The 22,509-nt window shown below is 39.7% G+C and overlaps 1 protein-coding gene across 2 annotated transcripts in view; it reads right to left on the minus strand.

Moving 5' to 3' along the window:
* The window catches only part of LOC128698795 (uncharacterized), a 49,254-nt gene extending 27,184 nt beyond the window's left edge, over positions 1-22,070 (minus strand). The window contains exons 1-2 of one of the 2 annotated variants that reach the window (XM_053791186.2): positions 21,918-22,011; positions 1,072-1,254 (exon numbers count right to left, since the gene is read on the minus strand). In XM_053791186.2, the coding sequence (XP_053647161.2) occupies positions 1,072-1,103 (32 nt within the window). In that variant the 5' untranslated portion in view covers positions 1,104-1,254; positions 21,918-22,011. Of the gene's footprint in view, positions 1-1,071; positions 1,255-21,917 lie in introns of both variants that reach the window. The other variant, XM_053791187.2, reaches the window with a different exon arrangement.
* Positions 22,071-22,509: the final 439 nt, after the last annotated feature.

The following is a 22,509-nucleotide window of genomic DNA, read 5'->3' on the forward strand; positions in this document are numbered from 1 at the left end:
ACATACTACATGTATACAGAAAGCCCCTGGTTATGCATAGCTTGATGATATCCTCATTGTTCCTTTTATGAGTCCCATCTTGCATGATGGAATATGATAGAAAAACATTGCCAGCTTTTGTTCCCACTGTGTAAATATTATTATACAGAATAGGGCAGCACCACACTGCTAATATATCCAGTTGTTTAAAAATTATTTTCTGCTCCCCCCCATACTCTTCTTACTCCACATCCTCCAAACTATTCTCCCTTTTATCACCTCCTGCCCCTATTACTTAGCAATAAACAGATATATATAAGTTCGTCAACTATTATGGGTTGCATCCTGGGGACTGAACATATCGACTCCAGGCTGACTGATTATGTCTTTGAATTTGTATTGATAAAGCCACTGGATGGCAAAACGTCTACAATAGATACTCAGATGTTGCACATGTGTCTAGTCCTTCATCAATCCAATTGGATCCTAGGAAGGGGAGTGAGATCCGATTCCATGGATCAAGAACCCTCACCAACAACAGAGACCCCCCCCCCTTAAGGGGATATACCTTTGGTAATAATTTTAGACTAACACTGAAGTAGGCTGCTTATGCTAGTTAAAATTCCCACATTATGGAAAATTTTATAGGGGGTTACCTGTATGTACCTCGACATTATATGCATACAAGTAAACTCATTGGGAGACAACAACCATAATGTTTACCGTAGTCACCCCGTGTAGACATGTGAGAAAACTTAACCACCCCTGGTCCCTGCAGGTGGTTCCTTCGACATCACAATCTTATCCATATCTATCCAAGACCAGTATGAATTGGATAGCACCCACAAGTATGGCGCTACTAATTAATTGTGGACTGTATAGATTATATTAGTTTAACTGAATGAAGGGGGGGGGGAGGGGTAGGTTACACATGGATATATCCATCAAGGTAAAACACTTGTACATAATCCCACCACTTACCAGATATTCTCTGGTGGTCACTTGATGTAGCTGGATCACCCATAACCTATCCAATTACAACATACCTAACTGGCCAGTATCAGTCTGCTATAGCTAGAAGGGGTACTTAACTGTGGGTGATTGATGCTCCTTATTTCCTCCATTCACCATCTCATTTCGATGTCCTGCTACACCGACACGGTTCTTATTCCAGCAGGACGAGGTATCCATTGGTTTGTCCTGGTTTAGAAGTCGTGACTCCATAAAACTTCACTATCCTCAGGACAGGAACCACGAGGACTACACGTGTTCATTCTGAGTAAGGCGACTTATTTCACTTCACACATTCTCTTAACTTAGCGTTATTATCAGCGATTACATTACAATTCACACGACGATTTAATGTCTCATAATTATTATGCACATTAGAGGTCACTCCATTAAGATCTGAGACCGATGAGTGATGATTAAATCACGGGTATTTTCCCCTGGACACACTCCATGGCGTCGCACCAGTCACCACCGGCCCTACCATTATTCACTAATTTTACCACTTTATTATTTACCTGGAGTTTACCTGGAGAGAGTTCCGGGGGTCAACGCCCCCGCGGCCCGGTCTGTGACCAGGCCTCCTGGTGGATCAGAGCCTGATCAACCAGGCTGTTGCTGCTGGCTGCACGCAAACCAACGTACGAGCCACAGCCCGGCTGATCAGGAACTGACTTTAGGTGCTTGTCCAGTGCCAGCTTGAAGACTGCCAGGGGTCTGTTGGTAATCCCCCTTATGTGTGCTGGGAGGCAGTTGAACAGTCTCGGGCCCCTGACACTTATTGTATGGTCTCTTAACGTGCTAGTGACACCCCTGCTTTTCATTGGGGGGATGGTGCATCGTCTGCCAAGTCTTTTGCTTTCGTAGTGAGTGATTTTCGTGTGCAAGTTCGGTACTAGTCCCTCTAGGATTTTCCAGGTGTATATAATCATGGTGGTCCCATAAATCACGTTCCCTCACTCTTCACCAGGAACAGTTACGACACTTTCTATTATGACGTGAGGCTTGTATTAATCCTTAGGCCGCCGTGAACACCAATTTCCTGGTCCCATGCTTTCCCAGCCTCTTAACTCCATTCCAAACACTCCCGCTCCCTGATGCCCCGTCTCGACCTCTCCCCTGCCCATCAGCGCAGGCACAGAGCTTCCCTGATGGTTCTATTCCATTTTCAAATACATTTTTTGACCCATATCGACACATTAAACACCTATTAGGCACTATAGCTTCGGAAGATTAAAATATTTTCCACACACATACTCCCTCCAGATATCCTCCACCCTCCCTCCTGGTGCTCCTCCAAGCATACTCCTCCTTCCCTCCAAGCGTCCCTCCCTTCAGGCATCCCCCACTGCCTAGTCTGATATTGCCCCACTCCACAAAGGTGAGAGTAAAACAATGGCAACTCCACAAAGGTGAGAGTAAAACAATGGCAAACAACTACCGACCAATAGCTCTGACATCCCCATTATCAAAATCTTTGAAAGTTTTATTTTATTTTATTTTTTTTTTAGAAACGAGATTACCAATCACATGGAATCGCAGCAGTTGCACAGCCCAGGTCATTATGGGTTCAGAACAGGTCGCAAGAACTGGTGGACCTGTGGAAAATACTGTATATATTTTCCAGAAATACAGTATTTATATGTAAATAGATGGCCATACTGTAATAATATTTGTCATAGAAAACGTAAAGCCTGCGTCTGCGCAGACGAGACTAGCCATCTTGGTTTTGAATTGTGTACAATGTTGGTGTGATGGGAAGGAATTTTCATGCTCTACAGGTTGAAATTGGGCTGACACCTCTCAAATAGGAGGCGAAATTGTTGGATGTGCATTCCTGCATAACTTGAGATATCAGACGACTGGACAAGACAGCTCCATGAACCTCAGATGAGCTCTCTGAATTTGTGTATAATTCTGGCCAGTGTTTTCATAAATTTAGCTAGTGAGGTTTTTCTGAGTATGATACAACTTAATATCCAGTCAAATTGGTGAGTGATATTAAGATATATTTTCCTTCTGTTATGGTTTTGTGTATATATATAACCATTTATTATTTTTAATATACAGTCCACAAATTTATATATTTACCAGTGTTCCTGGTGATGTATTTTTCATTTGATAATTAATAGGTCCAGAGCAACTTGTGGATATGACAGTGGTAGGTATCGAAGGGGGACATTTTTGCGACCTAGGTGTCCCAAATTCCTACTTGTCTATGTAACTTGGATAAATAATAATTATCTTTGTTATCATTTACTGTTATGTACATAATGAGTTACATTCAGATAAATGCAATTTTTCCACATTTAATTTGCCCGTTGGTCCTTCTTGAACCGGAGGTAATTAGTGAAGTCATTAATTGGTTAATTACTTAATAATTATATGTGAAATGACAGAAGGAGGTGGATGTTAAGTTCACAAATTTATTTAATGTGTAGTGGATTATAATTATTACAATATTAATTTTGATAAGTCAAGTCTGGCTAAGTTTATATTAATTTGTATAATATTAATTTGATAAGACAATTCTGGCCATGATTTATATCAGTGTATGTGTAATTGATAAGCCAGGTGTTGCTAATTATATTAATGTGTATAATATTAATTTTACTTAATGTGTAGTGGATTATAATTATTACAATATTAATTTGATAAGACAATTCTGGCCAAGATTTATATCAATGTATGTGTAATTGATAAGGCAAGTGTTGCTAATTATATTAATGTGTATAATATTAATTTTGCTATGCCAAATTCTGGCAAGGATTTATATTAATTTGTATAATAATTTTGATAAGCCAAGGCTGGCTGAAGGTTTGTATTAATGTACATTTAAAATTTATATATAAATTTCTTACATGTGTAATTGCTAAGCTCAAGTGTAGCTAACATTATTAATGTCTATTTAAAATTTATATTACAATTTTTTACATGTAATTGCTAAGCTCAAGTAGCTAGAATTTATTTAAAGGTAAGTTGTACTATTAACCTTTATAAAGTGCATAATTTAGTACATAATCAGTGTTATTAAGTTGAATTTAACACATTGCATCATGGCTGAAAATGAGGAAATTAATGCAGAAGACAAACATATGGAATATAGAGCAAAGAAACCATCTCTGCAAGCTAGGAAAGGGCATGTAACAAAAGCATACAATAAATGTTTGGAATTAATGAATCAAGAAACTGTGAATACTGATGATTTAAAATTGTATTTAGATGCTTTAGATAATAGATATGATTCATACAAATTATTATTATTTTTTTTATTATCACACTGGCCGATTCCCACCAAGGCAGGGTGGCCCGAAAAAGAAAAACTTTCACCATCATTCACTCCATCACTGTCTTGCCAGAAGGGTGCTTTACACTACAGTTTTTAAACTGCAACATTAACACCCCTCCTTCAGAGTGCAGGCACTGTACTTCCCATCTCCAGGACTCAAGTCCGGCCTGCCGGTTTCCCTGAATCCCTTCATAAATGTTACTTTGCTCACACTCCAACAGCACGTCAAGTATTAAAAACCATTTGTCTCCATTCACTCCTATCAAACACGCTCATGCATGCCTGCTGGAAGTCCAAGCCCTTCGCACACAAAACCTCCTTTACCCCCTCCCTCCAACCTTTCCTAGGCCGACCCCTACCCCGCCTTCCTTCCACTACAGACTGATACACTCTTGAAGTCATTCTGTTTCGCTCCATTCTCTCTACATGTCCGAACCACCTCAACAACCCTTCCTCAGCCCTCTGGACAACAGTTTTGGTAATCCCGCACCTCCTCCTAACTTCCAAACTACGAATTCTCTGCATTATATTCACACCACACATTGCCCTCAGACATGACATCTCCACTGCCTCCAGCCTTCTCCTCGCTGCAACATTCATCACCCACGCTTCACACCCATATAAGAGCGTTGGTAAAACTATACTCTCATACATTCCCCTCTTTGCCTCCAAGGACAAAGTTCTTTGTCTCCACAGACTCCTAAGTGCACCACTCACTCTTTTTCCCTCATCAATTCTATGATTCACCTCATCTTTCATAGACCCATCCGCTGACACGTCCACTCCCAAATATCTGAATACGTTCACCTCCTCCATACTCTCTCCCTCCAATCTGATATTCAATCTTTCATCACCTAATCTTTTTGTTATCCTCATAACCTTACTCTTTCCTGTATTCACCTTTAATTTTCTTCTTTTGCACACCCTACCAAATTCATCCACCAATCTCTGCAACTTCTCTTCAGAATCTCCCAAGAGCACAGTGTCATCAGCAAAGAGCAGCTGTGACAACTCCCACTTTGTGTGTGATTCTTTATCTTTTAACTCCACGCCTCTTGCCAAGACCCTCGCATTTACTTCTCTTACAACCCCATCTATAAATATATTAAACAACCACGGTGACATCACACATCCTTGTCTAAGGCCTACTTTTACTGGGAAAAAATTTCCCTCTTTCCTACATACTCTAACTTGAGCCTCACTATCCTCGTAAAAACTCTTCACTGCTTTCAGTAACCTACCTCCTACACCATACACTTGCAACATCTGCCACATTGCCCCCCTATCCACCCTGTCATACGCCTTTTCCAAATCCATAAATGCCACAAAGACCTCTTTAGCCTTATCTAAATACTGTTCACTTATATGTTTCACTGTAAACACCTGGTCCACACACCCCCTACCTTTCCTAAAGCCTCCTTGTTCATCTGCTATCCTATTCTCCGTCTTACTCTTAATTCTTTCAATTATAACTCTACCATACACTTTACCAGGTACACTCAACAGACTTATCCCCCTATAATTTTTGCACTCTCTTTTATCCCCTTTGCCTTTATACAAAGGAACTATGCATGCTCTCTGCCAATCCCTAGGTACCTTACCCTCTTCCATACATTTATTAAATAATTGCACCAACCACTCCAAAACTATATCCCCACCTGCTTTTAACATTTCTATCTTTATCCCATCAATCCCGGCTGCCTTACCCCCTTTCATTTTACCTACTGCCTCACGAACTTCCCCCACACTCACAACTGGCTCTTCCTCACTCCTACAAGATGTTATTCCTCCTTGCCCTATACACGAAATCACAGCTTCCCTATCTTCATCAACATTTAACAATTCCTCAAAATATTCCCTCCATCTTCCCAATACCTCTAACTCTCCATTTAATAACTCTCCTCTCCTATTTTTAACTGACAAATCCATTTGTTCTCTAGGCTTTCTTAACTTGTTAATCTCACTCCAAAACTTTTTCTTATTTTCAACAAAATTTGTTGATAACATCTCACCCACTCTCTCATTTGCTCTCTTTTTACATTGCTTCACCACTCTCTTAACCTCTCTCTTTTTCTCCATATACTCTTCCCTCCTTGCATCACTTCTACTTTGTAAAAACTTCTCATATGCTAACTTTTTCTCCCTTACTACTCTCTTTACATCATCATTCCACCAATCGCTCCTCTTCCCTCCTGCACCCACTTTCCTGTAACCACAAACTTCTGCTGAACACTCTAACACTACATTTTTAATCCTACCCCATACCTCTTCGACCCCATTGCCTATGCTCTCATTAGCCCATCTATCCTCCAATAGCTGTTTATATCTTACCCTAACTGCCTCCTCTTTTAGTTTATAAACCTTCACCTCTCTCTTCCCTGATGCTTCTATTCTCCTTGTATCCCATCTACCTTTTACTCTCAGTGTAGCTACAACTAGAAAGTGATCTGATATATCTGTGGCCCCTCTATAAACATGTACATCCTGAAGTCTACTCAACAGTCTTTTATCTACCAATACATAATCCAACAAACTACTGTCATTTCGCCCTACATCATATCTTGTATACTTATTTATCCTCTTTTTCTTAAAATATGTATTACCTATAACTAAACCCCTTTCTATACAAAGTTCAATCAAAGGGCTCCCATTATCATTTACACCTGGCACCCCAAACTTACCTACCACACCCTCTCTAAAAGTTTCTCCTACTTTAGCATTCAGGTCCCCTACCACAATTACTCTCTCACTTGGTTCAAAGGCTCCTATACATTCACTTAACATCTCCCAAAATCTCTCTCTCTCCTCTGCATTCCTCTCTTCTCCAGGTGCATACACGCTTATTATGACCCACTTCTCGCATCCAACCTTTACTTTAATCCACATAATTCTTGAATTTACACATTCATATTCTCTTTTCTCCTTCCATAACTGATCATTTAACATTACTGCTACCCCTTCCTTTGCTCTAACTCTCTCAGATACTCCAGATTTAATCCCATTTATTTCCCCCCACTGAAACTCTCCTACCCCCTTCAGCTTTGTTTCGCTTAGAGCCAGGACATCCAACTTCTTTTCATTCATAACATCAGCAATCATCTGTTTCTTGTCATCCGCACTACATCCACGCACATTTAAGCATCCCAGTTTTATAAAATTTTTCTTCTTCTCTTTTTTAGTAAATGTATACAGGAGAAGGGGTTACTAGCCCATTGCTCCCGGCATTTTAGTCGCCTTATACGACACGCATGGCTTACGGAGGAAAGATTCTTTTCCACTTCCCCATGGACAATAGAAGAAATAAAAAAGAACAAGAGCTATTTAGAAAAAGGAGAAAAACCTAGATGTATGTATATATATATATGCATGTGCGTGTCTGTGAAGTGTGACCAAAGTGTAAGTAGGAGTAGCAAGATATCCCTGTTATCTAGCGTGTTTATGAGACAGAAAAAGAAACCAGCAATCCTACCATCATGCAAAACAGTTACAGGTTTTTGTTTAACAGTCATCTGGCAGGACGGTAGTACTTCCCTGGGTGGTTGCTGTCTACCAACCTACTACCTTATATTACAACAAATATGAAGGAGATTTGTTAGTAAACTGTGTAGATGAGACTGAAGTAGATCTCATGATTAATCAGCATTATGAATTAGAGGAAAAGATTCTTGTAAAAGTCAGGGCTTGAATAAATTAAAATGTGTAAACCAGGCAGTTGGTCAGTCTGCTCCAACAAATAATATGTCTTTGCCAAAACTCCCAGAACTATGTTTACCTGTATTTAATCCTCGAGAAAACTGGGAGGAATTTTGGTCAATTTTTAAAGCAGCTGTGCATGACAGGAGTGACCTAGTCTGTGTAACTAAATTATTTTACCTCAAAGGGCAGGTAAGAGGAGATGCTCACATACTCATACAAGCCTTTCCTAATGTAGATGACTCTTACAAGGAAGCAGTTGACTTGTTGAAGGTCACTTATGGTAATATAGAACAAAGTAGGTTGGATCTAGTGAATATCATTGTTAATTTAAAATCCCCAGATCACACTTACAAAGGTTTACAGCAGTTTAGAGTTAAACTGGAGAGCACTCTCAAAACTTTAAGTAATAAATATAATCTGAGGGAATCAGACTGGTTATTGAGTGCCATGGTACAGAATAAATTAAGCTGTAAAACAACTGAATGGCACTCGAATAAATATCACAAGAGTTATTTTGGTCTGGAGGAAATAAGACTAGGTCTACAAGAATTAATTGTTCAGTTGCAGACCAGCCAACTAACTCATTTTAAAGATGCAACACATGATAACTCTGAGGTATCTGTCAAGTTTCACAAAGGGAAAAATTATCCCAATGTTAATAATCAAAATTCATTTCCTAAAAGGAGCTACATAGGAGCATATCAAGGAGCAGAAATCAGAAATAATGATTCTCCAAAAGGTAAGAAGAATAAGTACCCTCCTAAGAGTAGCCCAGTTAATAAGAAACCAGTCAAAGAAAGGAGAGATTGTCTTTTCTGCAAGGGTATTCATTTTTCTAAGAATTGCAATGCATACAATTCATGGAATGATAAAGTTGAAAAAATTGGAGGAACTTGACAGATGTATTAGATGTTTAGGTAATCACAATGTAAAGGATTGTTATGCCAAATTAAACTTCTGTTATCAATGTCACAAAGGAAGACACCATATAGTCATGTGTAAAGGTCTATATGATAATGTTGATAATAAGGATAATGTTGACAATCCTGACACAACAGTGGCTAATGTAAAAATTGCTGCTAATGTTAATAATGATGGTTTTATTGAAGTAGCCTTACCTGTGTTACAGGTAAAAATTGATGATAAAAGGCATAAATCAAAAATTGTAAATGCATTATTGGACCAGGGATCCCAGCGTACTTTCATAAAACGTAAATGTCTTGATGGTATGAAAGTACAGATGGGAGATCCCACAACTTTAAAATTATCTGATTTTCTCTTGGATAAAAGGGCTCAATTGTATGACACTGTTTATGTAACTGTCAGGTTGGGTAATGAGAAAAAAACGTGTTAATGCAGTAACTGTAGATAGACTTCCAGAGAAAATATCTACAGTAGGGCTTAGTAAAGCTACAGAAAGACTTTCACATAATGTAAATTTAGCACCTTCTGGGGTAAGTGATGATTCTGTAGGCCCAATAAATATTTTGATAGGTAGTGACTATTATGCCTCCTTTGTAAAGGGTATGGTAAAGAAATGTGGTGTCACCCTTTTGAAGACTGCAGGAGGCCATGTAATGTATGGTAGGATTCCTCGTAATAATAATTCATGACTAGAGGAAACTACAAATACCATAACTGTGTGTCTTACTCATGAAGTCATGCCCCAGTATAATTCTTTCATAGAGGATGGTGTTGAGCCAGTGCATAAATTGTGGGAATTAGACAGCATTGGAATAAATGTAAATGAAGAAAGTCCAGATGATTCTTTTACTTAGGATCAATACCTGAGAGATGTAAAATTTGAATCTGGACAATACTGGGTACGACTTCTGTGGAGATTGAACCATCCAGAATTGCCCACTAATTACAGAATGGCATATGGGCAGTTAAAGGCTCAGCTCCATGAACTGAGTACGACACCAGAATTGTTAACTGCCTATAATGATATAATTGCTGAGCAGTTAATTAATAAATTTATAGAAGAGGTACCTCCTGAGCAAGCCAAAATTTATGGTCACTATTTGCCACATCACGGAGTGAAGAAGGATTCTAAGACCACTCCTCTGACAATTGTGTTTAATTGTAGTGCCAGGAGTAACAAAAATGTACCTAGTTTAAATGACTGTTTGATGACAGGTCCGTCGTTGACGGAAAAATTAGGAGATATCTTATTAAATTTCAGAGTAAAGAATTATGCCTTTACGGCTGACATAAGTAAAGCTTTCCTAAGAGTGGGTTTACAAGAGGCTGACCAGGATTGTACCCGCTTCTTATGGCCTGAGAATCCTATTGACCCACTTAGCCCTCTGAAAACCTTTCGCTTTAGGAGCGTATTATTTGGTGCTACATCCAGTCCGTTCCTACTTCAAGCGACGATAAATGCACACCTTAAATGTATGGGAAGTCCATTGAGTAAAGTAATGAGCAAACAATTTTATGTGGACAATTTCCTGGGTGTGACGTCAACTGAAGAGGAACTGTTAATGACTTATGGAGAGGCTAATAAAATAATGCAAAGTGCCAATATGCCTCTGAGGGAATGGAATAGTAATTCGTCCAAATTAAAGGACAAAATAAGTAAAGATTACCCTGGAGATGAAGTGCCAAAATGTAGTAATGTATTGGGTTTAAACTGGGATACTGAGAGAGATTTGTTAATGTTAAAACCTAATAATTACAGTATGCCCAATAAATTAACTAAGAGAGTTTTGCTTGCTGAAGTTTCCAAATGTTTTGATCCACTAGGTTTAGTGTCACCCCTTACTATAAGAGGGAAATTATTAATTCAGGAAGCATGGAAACTTAAATGTGCTTGGGATGAAATTTTACCTGAGGGATTCATTAACAGGTGGGATGAATTAATTGGTGATTATGAAAAAATTCCAATGTTGGAGTTCCCACGCCAGGTGGCCAATCCAAATGGGAAAAGTGCATTCCACATTTTTTGTGATGCTTCAAAATTTTCATATGGAGCAGTTGCTTACCTTCAATGTAATAGTGTTATTTCTCTTGTTATGTCTAAGGCTAAAGTGTCTCCAATTAAATCACGTACCTTACCTCAGTTGGAATTAACAGCCATTTATGTAGGTGTCAAATTAGCTAATTATATAAGAAATAAGTTGCAGGAGATAAATATTAGCAACACTGTAATTTGGTCTGATAATGAGGTATCCTTACAATGGATTCTTAATGGAAACAGTAAAATTGTGTACGTACAAAACAGAGTCGCTGAAATTAATCAGATGCAAGAGAAGTATAATAGTTTGGGTCAGCATATGTTAACATTTAATCATATACCTGGTGAGGAGAATCCAGCTGATTTCTTGTCTCGAGGTTTACCTTATGCTAAATTTGTAAATGCTGTATCATGGTTTAAAGGACCGAGCTGGTTGGTAAATAAAGCTAATTGGCCTGTACAAAAGGCGTATATTGCTCCTGTTGAAATTACTGTGACCACCGCTCCAACAGTTTGTCCTTCCTTAGCCATTGATATAAATAGGTATTCTTCTTTACCCAAACTAATCAATGTAACTAAGTTGGTGTTTAAATTTCTAAACAAGATAAATATTTCATGTAAGTTTTCACATCCTCTTGAATATTGGATAAAGAGGGTACAGGAGGAAATCTATGGAAATGAGATTAAATTGATGATGGAAAGAAAAATTGTGAAAGGTTCTATAATAGAGAAATTGGGGCTGTATTTAGAGAACAATGTAATTAGGTGCAGAGGAAGGTTACAAAATGCTGAATTGGGTGATTATGCAAAACACCCTATCTTACTGCCCAAAACTCATCATCTAACAAATTTGATTGTTCTAAATGCCCATAAAAATGTAATGCATGGTGGGGTTTCAAGATACCTTAAATTGTGTTAGGGAAACTTTCTGGATTCCACAAGGACGGCAAAGTGTAAAAAGGGTGATTAAATCTTGTGTAATATGTCGCCGTGTGGATGCCAGATCCTATATGTACCCAGGTCCTCCACCATTGCCAAATGAACAATTTGAGTCGTTTAGCAACGACCTCCGCCCGGCCGCAGTGTGGAAAATACTGTATATATTTTCCGGAAATACAGTATTTATATGTAAATAGATGGCCATACTGTAATAATATTTGTCATAGAAAACAGAAAGCCTGGGTCTGCGCAGACGAGACTAGCCATCTTGGTTTTGAATTGTGTACAACGTTGGTGTGATGGGAGGGAATTGTTGTGCTCTAGAGGTTGAAATTGGGCTGACACCTCTCAAATAGGAGGCGAAATTATTGGATGTACATTCCTGCATAACTTGAGATATCAGACAACTGGACAAGACAGCTCCATGAACCTCAGATAAGCTCTCTAGATTTTTGTATAATTCTGGCCAGTGTTTTCATAAATTTAGCTAGTGAGGTTTTTCTGAGTATGATACAACTTAATATCCAGTCAAATTGGTGAGTGATATTAAGATATATTTTCCTTCTGTTATGTAATTGTGTATATATTTAACCATTTATTATTTTTAATATACAGTCCACAAATTTATATTTTACCAGTATTCCTGGTGATGTATTTTTCATTTGATAATTAATAGGTCCAGAGCAACTTGTGGATATGACAGTGGTAGGTATCGAAGGGGGACATTTTTGCGACCTAGGTGTCTCAAATTCCTACTTGTCTATGTAACTCTGATAAATAATAATTATCTTTGTTATCATTTACTGTTATGTACATAATGAGTTACATTCAGATAAATGCAATTTTCCACAGGACCATTACGACATGGTCTTGGATACTCTTGAAGACAAACAAAACGCAGATGTTAGTATGAACCGACTCTGCAAAAGCCTTTGACAAATGCGACCATTGGATAACTGCTCACAAAATGCGTGAAAAGGGAATAACTGGAAGTTGGGCAGAGGAATTTTTATCTCCTCACAAATAGAACCCAAAGAGTAACAGTGACAGTAAAAACAGGGCCTGCAACAGTGACAAGTTCTATCCCGAGGCACGGTACTCAACCTCACTTCTCTTCCTCATTTGACAAAGACAGGGACATAAATCATAGCACTGTACCATCCTTTACAGACGATACTAGAATCTGTATGAAAGCGTTATCCACAGAAGAGGCAGTGAGCCATCAAGTTGATATAAACCAAGTCTTCCAGTGGGCCACTGATATAAACCAAGTCTTCCAGTGGGCCACTGATATAAACCAAGTCTTCCAGTGGGCCACTGATATAAACCAAGTCTTCCAGTGGGCCACTGATATAAACAAAGTCTTCCAGTGGGCCACTGACAACAATATGATGTTCATTGAGGACAAATTTCAGTTATTATGCAATGGAGAAAATAAAAACAAGATCAGAGTACGAGACAAACTCAAACCACTCAATAGAAGGTAAGTCTAATGTTAGAAACCTGGAAGTGATAATGTCATTAGATCTCACGTTCAAGAAGCACAAAAATGTTATTATCGAAACTGAATGAAAAATGGGTGGTTGGATAACTAGAACTTTCAAAACAAGAGATGCCAAGCCAATGATGATACTCTTCAGTTCACTCGTTCTCTCCAGGCCGGAGTATTTATTGCTGTGTACTAATGGCCACCTTCAAGTCAAGTGAAACTGCTGAGCTTCCTGAAATATGTAGAGAACCTTTACAGTTCATATAAACTCAGTCAAGCACCTAAATAACTGAGACTGCTTGAGTCATTAGAACTGTACTCCGCAGAATGTAGGCGAGAAAGATACTTCAAACTTGCACACCGAAATTACTACCTGTTAACCTGGCAGATGGTGCAGGATATCTCCGAGGAAAAACAGGTAAGCAACGAGTACACTGAGAGAGCACTTAATAAGTTTTAAGAGACCACGACTCTTCAACACTCTCTCTTCATGCATAAAGGTGATTACCAACAAACTCCTAGTTGTCTTCAGGAGGAAACGTGACAGGTTCTTCAAAACATTCCTGATCAGCCAGGTTGTGGTGCATATGTTGGACTGCTGGGTGGCCATCACTAACAGTCTGAGCGATCAGGTCACAAACCTGGAGGCTTGGTCTGGGACTGGGCCACGGGGGCGGTGATTTCATGACGTTACCCTAGGTAGGCGTCGTCCCTTCTCCCTCCAGGCGTCCGTCTTCCTCCAGGCGTTCATCTTCCTCCAGGCGTCCATCTTCCTCCAGGCGTCCATCTTCCTCCAATCGTCCATCTTCTTCCAGGCGTCCATCTTCCTCTAGGCATCTACTCTCCTCCAGGCGTCCATCTTCCTCCAGGCATCCACCTTCCTCCAGACGTCCACCTTCCTCCAGGCGTCCATCTTCCTCCAGGCGTCCATCTTCCTCCAGGCGTCCATCTTCCTCCAGGCGTCCATCTTCCTCTAGGCATCTACCTTCCTCCAGGCGTCCATCTTCCTCCAGGCATCCACCTTCCTCCAGACGTCCACCTTCCTCCAGGCGTCCATCTTCCACTTTCCCTCCGTCCTGCTTTCCTCTTTCCATCAGTATAAAATGGGTGCCTTGGTGTTAGTCGACTGTGTGGGTCGCATCCTGGGACAAAACTAGGCCTAATTTCCCCGAAATGCTCCGCATAACCAGCGGCTTTCTATATAGTAGTAAGTCATTGATGTCAGCTAGGACTGTATACCTTGTATGTGTACTTGTAGAAATAAAGATATTATTATTATTCATGTTTCCTGAGCTGCTTTGGGGATTAGCGTGGACGGTTACAAAGAATGGCTTGCTTCTGCAGTGTTTTAAAAACTGAGGTTGGAGAGTTGAAGGAGGAGGTCTTGCTTCTCCAGGAGGAGATTAGGAGGCTGAAGGTCCACCTCAATGGGCCTGGGAGAGAGTGTGAGGTGGTTGGAGATGTGGGGAATGAGGCTTCTAGCAGTGAGGTGCAGTCTGTCTCTCACTGTGAGGAGGCTGTAGGTGGGGAGGTAGCAACGGCTACCAGCAGTGAGGTGTCCGCCAGCACCTGCTACAAGTGGCGAGTTGTTCACAGTAATGGGAGGCGCATCAGAGTAAGGAAAGTTAAGAGTGAAGATCTGAAGGTAGGAAATCGCTTCTCTGTTCTCCAGGATGAATGTACTTCAGTGGCCAGTGAAGGTAAGGGTACTACTGCCCCTGCTAATGAAGGTAAGCGCATTCTTGTGGTTGGTGACTCTCAGGTAAGATATGTTGACCGTGCTTTTTGTAATAGGAATAAGAAGATGAGAGATAGAGTGTGCTTCCCTGGAGCTGGTGTTGGGGACATTGTCAACAGACTGGATAATATCATGTCAGGTAATGGGAACAAGCCCATTATCTGTCTCAGTGCTGGTGGAAATGATATTGGGAAGGGTAGGAGAGAAGAGCTGCTAGATAAGTACAGGTCAGCTATAGATTTCATTAAGTCTAAGGGAGGGATCCCAATCATATGTAGCATCTTGCCTAGAAGGGGAGTAGGAAATGAATGGTTGTCTAGGGCAATTGGTGTAAATTGCTGGCTAGACAGATACTGCAAGGAACTTGCAATCCCATTCATTGACAACTGGAACAACTTTTATGGCAAACATGATATGTATGCAAGGGATGGGGTTCATCTCTCTGGGGCAGGGGTGGTAGCACTTGCAGACTCGATTGAGAAGGCCATTGGTGAAATGCCTATGATTTTAAACTGATGGAAGATAGAGGTATGGGTGTGTGTGGGAAACAAGCAGGTTGCAACACTAGGGTTGGAAACAGTAAATGTATAAAAGGCATTCAGCATGAAGTTATAAATAAAGACAATAGAACAGGTCAGCAAACAAAGGGGGACAGCAGAGGGCAGCAAGGGACTAGCTCCCTTAAGGTTTACTATACTAATAGCAGGAGTGTTAGAAATAAGATAGATGAGCTAAGATTAATTGCAAGTGCAGGAAACATAGATATTATTGCTATAACAGAGACCTGGCTCAATCTGAAAGATAGAGAGATGCCCTCTGAATGTCACATACAAGGCTATAAATTATTCCACACTGACAGGGTCAACAGGAAAGGTGGTGGAGTAGCGATGTATGTCAGAGACAATTTAAATTGTTGTGTTAGACAAGATATTAAATTAGAAGCGTCAGCCACTGAATCTGTTTGGTTACAGCTTCTCGAGGGCCGAGAAAAACTAATTTTGGGTGTGATTTACAGGGCCCCAAATCTTGATAGGGAGTGCAGTAAACTTCTATGGGACGAAATTCGTAAGGCATCTACATACGAAAATGTTGTGCTAATGGGAGATTTCAACTATAGACAGATTGACTGGAGCAATTTGACAGGAAATTTAGAGTCGGGTGACTTTCTTGATACGATCCAGGATTGTTTTTTAAAACAGTTTGTGACAGAGCCAACTAGGGGAAATAACCTCCTTGACTTGGTTCTTGCCAGTAGGGAAACACTAATTAATAATCTTGAGGTTAATGATGAGCTTGGGGAGAGTGATCACAAATCACTCAGTTTTAACATATCATGGAATTCCCCTAATAATGGCAATCAAGTCTCCGTCCCTGACTTTCGCTTGGCTGATTTCATAGGACTGAAAAATTACTTAGGTGGGCTGAACTGGAATGACCTGACTAGGGGTCAGGTAGGTGGTGATGGTTGCCGATATGATGCTTTCCAGGGCATAGTTCTAGCTGCTCAGTCAAATTATGTTCCAAATAGGGAAATCAGATCAAACAAAAATGATCCTAAATGGATGAACAATAGATTAAAATATCTGATTGGTCAAAAGAGAGGCATATATAGGCAAATCAAAAGAGGAGAGGGGCAATTAAGAAATCGATATATTCAGTTAAAGAGAGAAATAAAAAAGGGAATTAGAAAAGCAAAAAGAGATTATGAGGTTAAAGTTGCAAGAGAATCGAAGACTAACCCAAAAGGATTCTTTCAGGTATACAGAAGTAAGATCAGGGACAAGATAGGCCCACTCAAAAGTTCCTCGGGTCAGCTCACGGACAGTGATAAGGAAATGTGTAGAATTTTTAACACATACTTCCTCTCAGTTTTTACACAGGAGGATACCAGCGATATTCCAGTAATGATAAATTATGTAGAACAGGACGATAATAAACTGTGCACTATTAGGGTCACAAGTGACATGGTCCTTAGGCAAATAGATAAATTAAAACCTAACAAATCCCCAGGCCCTGATGAACTGTATGCAAGGGTTCTAAAGGAATGTAAAGAGGAGCTTAGCACACCTTTGGCTAATCTTTTCAACATATCACTACAAACTGGCATGGTGCCAGATAAGTGGAAAATGGCAAATGTGATACCTATTTTCAAAACAGGTGACAGGTCCTTAGCTTCGAACTATAGACCAATAAGCCTAACCTCCATAGTGGGAAAATTTATGGAATCAATAATTGCCGAGGCAGTTCGTAGCCACCTTGAAAAGCATAAATTAATCAACGAATCTCAGCATGGTTTTACAAAGGGGCGTTCCTGCCTTACGAATTTATTAACTTTTTTCACTAAGGTATTTGAGGAGGTAGATCATGGTAATGAATATGATATTGTGTATATGGACTTCAGTAAGGCTTTTGACAGGGTCCCACATCAGAGACTATTGAGGAAAATTAAAGCACATGGAATAGGAGGAGAAATTTTTTCCTGGATAGAGGCATGGTTGACAAATAGGCAGCAGAGAGTTTGCATAAATGGGGAGAAATCAGAGTGGGGAAGCGTCACGAGCGGTGTTCCACAGGGGTCAGTGTTGGGCCCCCTGCTGTTCACAATCTACATAAACGACATAGATGAGGGCATAAAGAGCGACATCGGCAAGTTTGCCGATGACACCAAAATAGGCCGTCGAATTCATTCTGACGAGGACATTCGAGCACTCCAGGAAGATTTGAATAGACTGATGCAGTGGTCGGAGAAGTGGCAGATGCAGTTTAATATAGACAAATGCAAAGTTCTAAATGTTGGACAGGACAATAACCATGCCACATATAAACTAAATAATGTAGATCTTAATATTACGGATTGCGAAAAAGATTTAGGAGTTCTGGTTAGCAGTAATCTGAAACCAAGACAACAGTGCATAAGTGTTCGCAATAAAGCTAATAGAATCCTTGGCTTCATATCAAGAAGCATAAATAATAGGAGTCCTCAGGTTGTTCTTCAACTCTATACATCCTTGGTTAGGCCTCATTTAGATTATGCTGCACAGTTTTGGTCACCGTATTACAGAATGGATATAAATTCTCTGGAAAATGTACAAAGGAGGATGACAAAGATGATCCCATGTATCAGAAACCTTCCCTATGAGGATAGACTAAGGGCCCTGAAACTGCACTCTCTAGAAAGACGTAGAATTAGGGGGGATATGATTGAGGTTTATAAGTGGAAGACAGGAATAAATAAAGGGGATGTAAATAGTGTGCTGAAAATATCTAGCCTAGACAGGACTCGCAGCAATGGTTTTAAGTTGGAAAAATTCAGATTCAGGAGGGATATAGGAAAGTACTGGTTTGGTAATAGAGTTGTGGATGAGTGGAACAAACTCCCAAGTACCGTTATAGAGGCCAGAACGTTGTGTAGCTTTAAAAATAGGTTGGATAAATACATGAGTAGATGTGGGTGGGTGTGAGTTAGACCTGATCGCTTGTGCTAACAGGTCGGTTGCCGTGTTCCTCCCTTAAGTCAATGTGACCTGACCTGACTAGGTTGGGTGCATTGGCTTAAGCCGGTAGGGACTTGGACCTGCCTCGCATGGGCCAGTAGGCCTTCTGCAGTGTTCCTTCGTTCTTATGTTCTTATGTTCTTATGTTCCCTCGGTGGCCCGGTGGTCTGGTGGCTAAAGCTCCCGCTTCACACACGGAGGGCCCGGGTTCGATTCCCGGCGGGTGGAAATTCCGACACGTTTCCTTACACCTACTGTCCTGTTCACCTAGCAGCAAATAGGTACCTGGGTGTTAGTCGACTGGTGTGGGTCGCATCCTGGGGGACAAGATTAAGGACCCCACTGGAAATAAGTTAGACAGTCCTCGATGACGCACTGACTTTCTTGGGTTATCCTGGGTGGCTAACCCTCCGGGGTTAAAAATCCGAACGAAATCTTATCTTATCTTATCCCTCCATGTGCCATCCTATCCTTCCTGGTGTCCTCCCTCCCTGGCGTCCTCTTTCTCCCCTCCCACTAACCCCCCCTGTCCCTCCTAGCTGGGAGGTGTCGTCAAAACAAACTACCATCCCTGGATATTTCCTACAACAAATTTCTTATCTATCCGTTTTAATATATAAATTCCATGCTTGGGTGTCGAATTTGCCTTATAATTACCCAGGCAAGTGTAAATTTTCGTTATAACGTGCGAATGACAGAAAATAATAATGGGTGTTGTACTATCGAGGTTACGCCAAAAAACCGGCGCATTCGACTACCAGAACGTTTCATGAGATAAGTTAAAAGTTTTTTTTATTTATTCTTATTTTTTTTTCACATTGGCTTTGAGGTCACATATTTTACAGGGATAGTACATTATGCAGACTTAACCTAATTTAACTCAATACATTCAAACAACGTGACCTTTCAGTCGTTCACTTGTTACACAATTTTATTGAACTTTCAATATAGAAAATAAAGTTTTATTGCATTTATTAGTTGCAATTAATCGAGCTGGGAAGGAAACGTCGACACCAAAAGAGAAAAGTTTATTTAGGTACAGGTAAACACCAGTACAGCCATCACACCCGTGGCCAGGTTGGCAACGCTCTGTCTCACACACTGAGTTTCTATGGTTCAATCCCCGGCCGGGTGGAAACATAGGGCATGTTTTCCTTCCACCTACTGTCCCTGTTCACCTAGCAAACAAGTAGGTACCTGGGTGTCAGTGGACTGGTGTGGGTGGCATCCTGGGGGACAAGATTGAAGGACCACAATGGAAATAATCAATTATTATTATAATCAAAAAGAAGCGCTAAACCACAAGGGCTATACAGCGCTGCGGTAGGAAATAAGACAAGACAGTCCTTGATGAAGCACTGATTTTCTTGGGTTATCCTGATATCCAGATAACCTCCAGATAGTGGTGGCTAACCTTCCGAGGTCGAAAATTCCAACAAAATCTTATCTTATCTTACCTTGTAACATGTGTAAACTACCTCGGATAACCCCCCAAAAAATCAACTATTTCCACTGGGGTTATTTCGTGCCTACCATTATTTTTATATATACACTACATTATTACTGTACTACATAAAGAAAGAAAAATTTGCATTTGTATTTGTTTCAATAAGGGAAAAAGGGGTTGCTAGTCAAGGTCTGTTAATGTGACTCCAAATTACTCACTGAAGACAATTGAATAAGTGCGTTTATTTAGGCAGAAGTTTGTGGCTTAGCGCTTCTTTTTGATTATAATAATAATTAAGCAGAAGTACACATAAAGTAAAATTATCATAGTGTAAATTACCTTGGATAACACCCCCCCCCCCCCCAAAAAAAAAGTCAGTGACTTATTTCCATTGTTATCCTTGTAATATCTTATTTAAACCTTGCAAGTTAAACAGCTAAGTAATTCAACTGTGCGAAAATCAATTATAATAAAAGGAGATATACTGTGAGTAAGGTAAGTAGGAGTTATTTACATTAACATTAGTTTACAGTAACAGGTACACGAATGTAGCTGTACAAGAAATCACTCTTATATCAGTACAACGTTTCGACCACCAATGGAAATAAGGCACTTTGACTTTTTTTTTTGGGGGGGGGATTATCTTAGGTAATTTAGACCTATGTTACTATGTATGATAATTGTACTTACGTGTACCTATACCTAAATAAACTTATTAATCTTAACAGGGCGAAACGTTGCCACAGTCCCAAGGCACTGGACGACTCCAACGAGTTTAGTACTTCAGGGTCACCAATAAAAAAAATACTGATGAAAATTATACATTTATCTCAAAGAATTATACAAAAATATGCAATTTTTTAAAGCCTATTTCGGGCATTTCACATTTTTTATTTGAACCATCCTAGGTTAAATTTGCCCTATATAATTTTCATGTGGCAAAAACATGTATGACCTCAAGAAACTGCAAAAAAAATATGCATACAATGCTTAAATAAAAGTTTACATGAGAAATAAAAGACCCACAAAGTTATTACCATAAATAAAACTAATATTATTGGACATTTGAGTTATCAAAGTTTAAATTATGCATAATTCAGTATTTAAGGCCATTGCAAAATTAAAGTTTGGTAAGTTAAAGTTTATTTAGGCACAGGTACACATAAGTACAATTATCATACATAATAACATGTTTATTTAGGCACAGGTACACATAAGTACAATTATCTTACATAATATCATGCAATAATCGCGCACAAGTCATGCAAGATGCAAAACAACCATGGGGGGAATTATACTCTGATACACAAATAACTTCGTGTAAGTAAATTTATTCAGATATACACAAATAGTTACATAGAATTATCATACATAGCAGCATATGTGTAGAGAACCTGGGATAACCCAAAAAAGTCAGAGTGACTTATTTCCATCAGAGTATAGGGGTACCAATACTGTTGTATGGGTGTGAGGCATGGGTTTTAAAGGTTGCAGCAAGGTTACGTGTTGCAATCAACACGTAAAATGAGTAGGAAGTTCAGGTAGATTTATTCAATAAAACAACTCTAGCTAGAATATTGTGTTCAATGCAACACGAAAAGCTTAGAACTATCATTGAATTATCCCCTATGGTTGTTTTGCATAACATGTGTAAATTATCTACGATATCCTCCAAAAAAGTCAAAGTGACTTATTTCCATTTGAATCCAGCTTATTTCCAATCGTGTAAATAATAAATGTGGTGGAATGCGCCTGGCTGCCTCCTGGGTGGTGCAACAGTAACTGGCTTCCTCCTGTCTCTGTAACCACCTCCACAACTCACCTAAACTACCCCTGACACGCTAACAACCACCCCCGAGGGCGAGAGGGAGCCACATACCTGCTAGGGAGCAGCTAAACAGCTAATATCATGGAGAAAAGGGGGCGTGAGCTTCACTGATAGCGCAGGGACGCGGGACTGAACACTACCAAGTCAGCTGTTCCACGCTGCTCCAGCCACGCGTACGTACGTACACACACACATACGTTCTATACACGTTAGGTACGAGAACTCTAGATCCCTGGAATATTAGCTATCTTCCACTCTCCACCAGCCCCCCCCCCCGTGATTACCTTCCGTGACCCAGGCGCTGTGACCCCCCTACTGCTTTAGCGCTTTTCCATAAATAAGTCACTTTGATCTTGTATACTTGCTAAATATAATAATAACCAGTGTAATAATAATAATAATAATAATAATAATAATTTCTTATTCACAAGAACTTTATTACTAGACAGGAAATGCCAGTGAAGTGATGTAGACTGTGATAAAATGTAGATATACACATTTGTTTTTATTTATACCAGCGGTGTTTATACCTGGAAAATAATGTATATGAACATACAACAACATTCATTTTTAATTCACATATATAAGATCATTTTCCACAATAAATTAGCGTATCAACGATATATATACGTATATATATATA

The sequence above is a fragment of the Cherax quadricarinatus genome, chromosome 59, assembly GCF_038502225.1.
Source record: "Cherax quadricarinatus isolate ZL_2023a chromosome 59, ASM3850222v1, whole genome shotgun sequence".
Classification (NCBI taxonomy): domain Eukaryota; kingdom Metazoa; phylum Arthropoda; class Malacostraca; order Decapoda; family Parastacidae; genus Cherax; species Cherax quadricarinatus.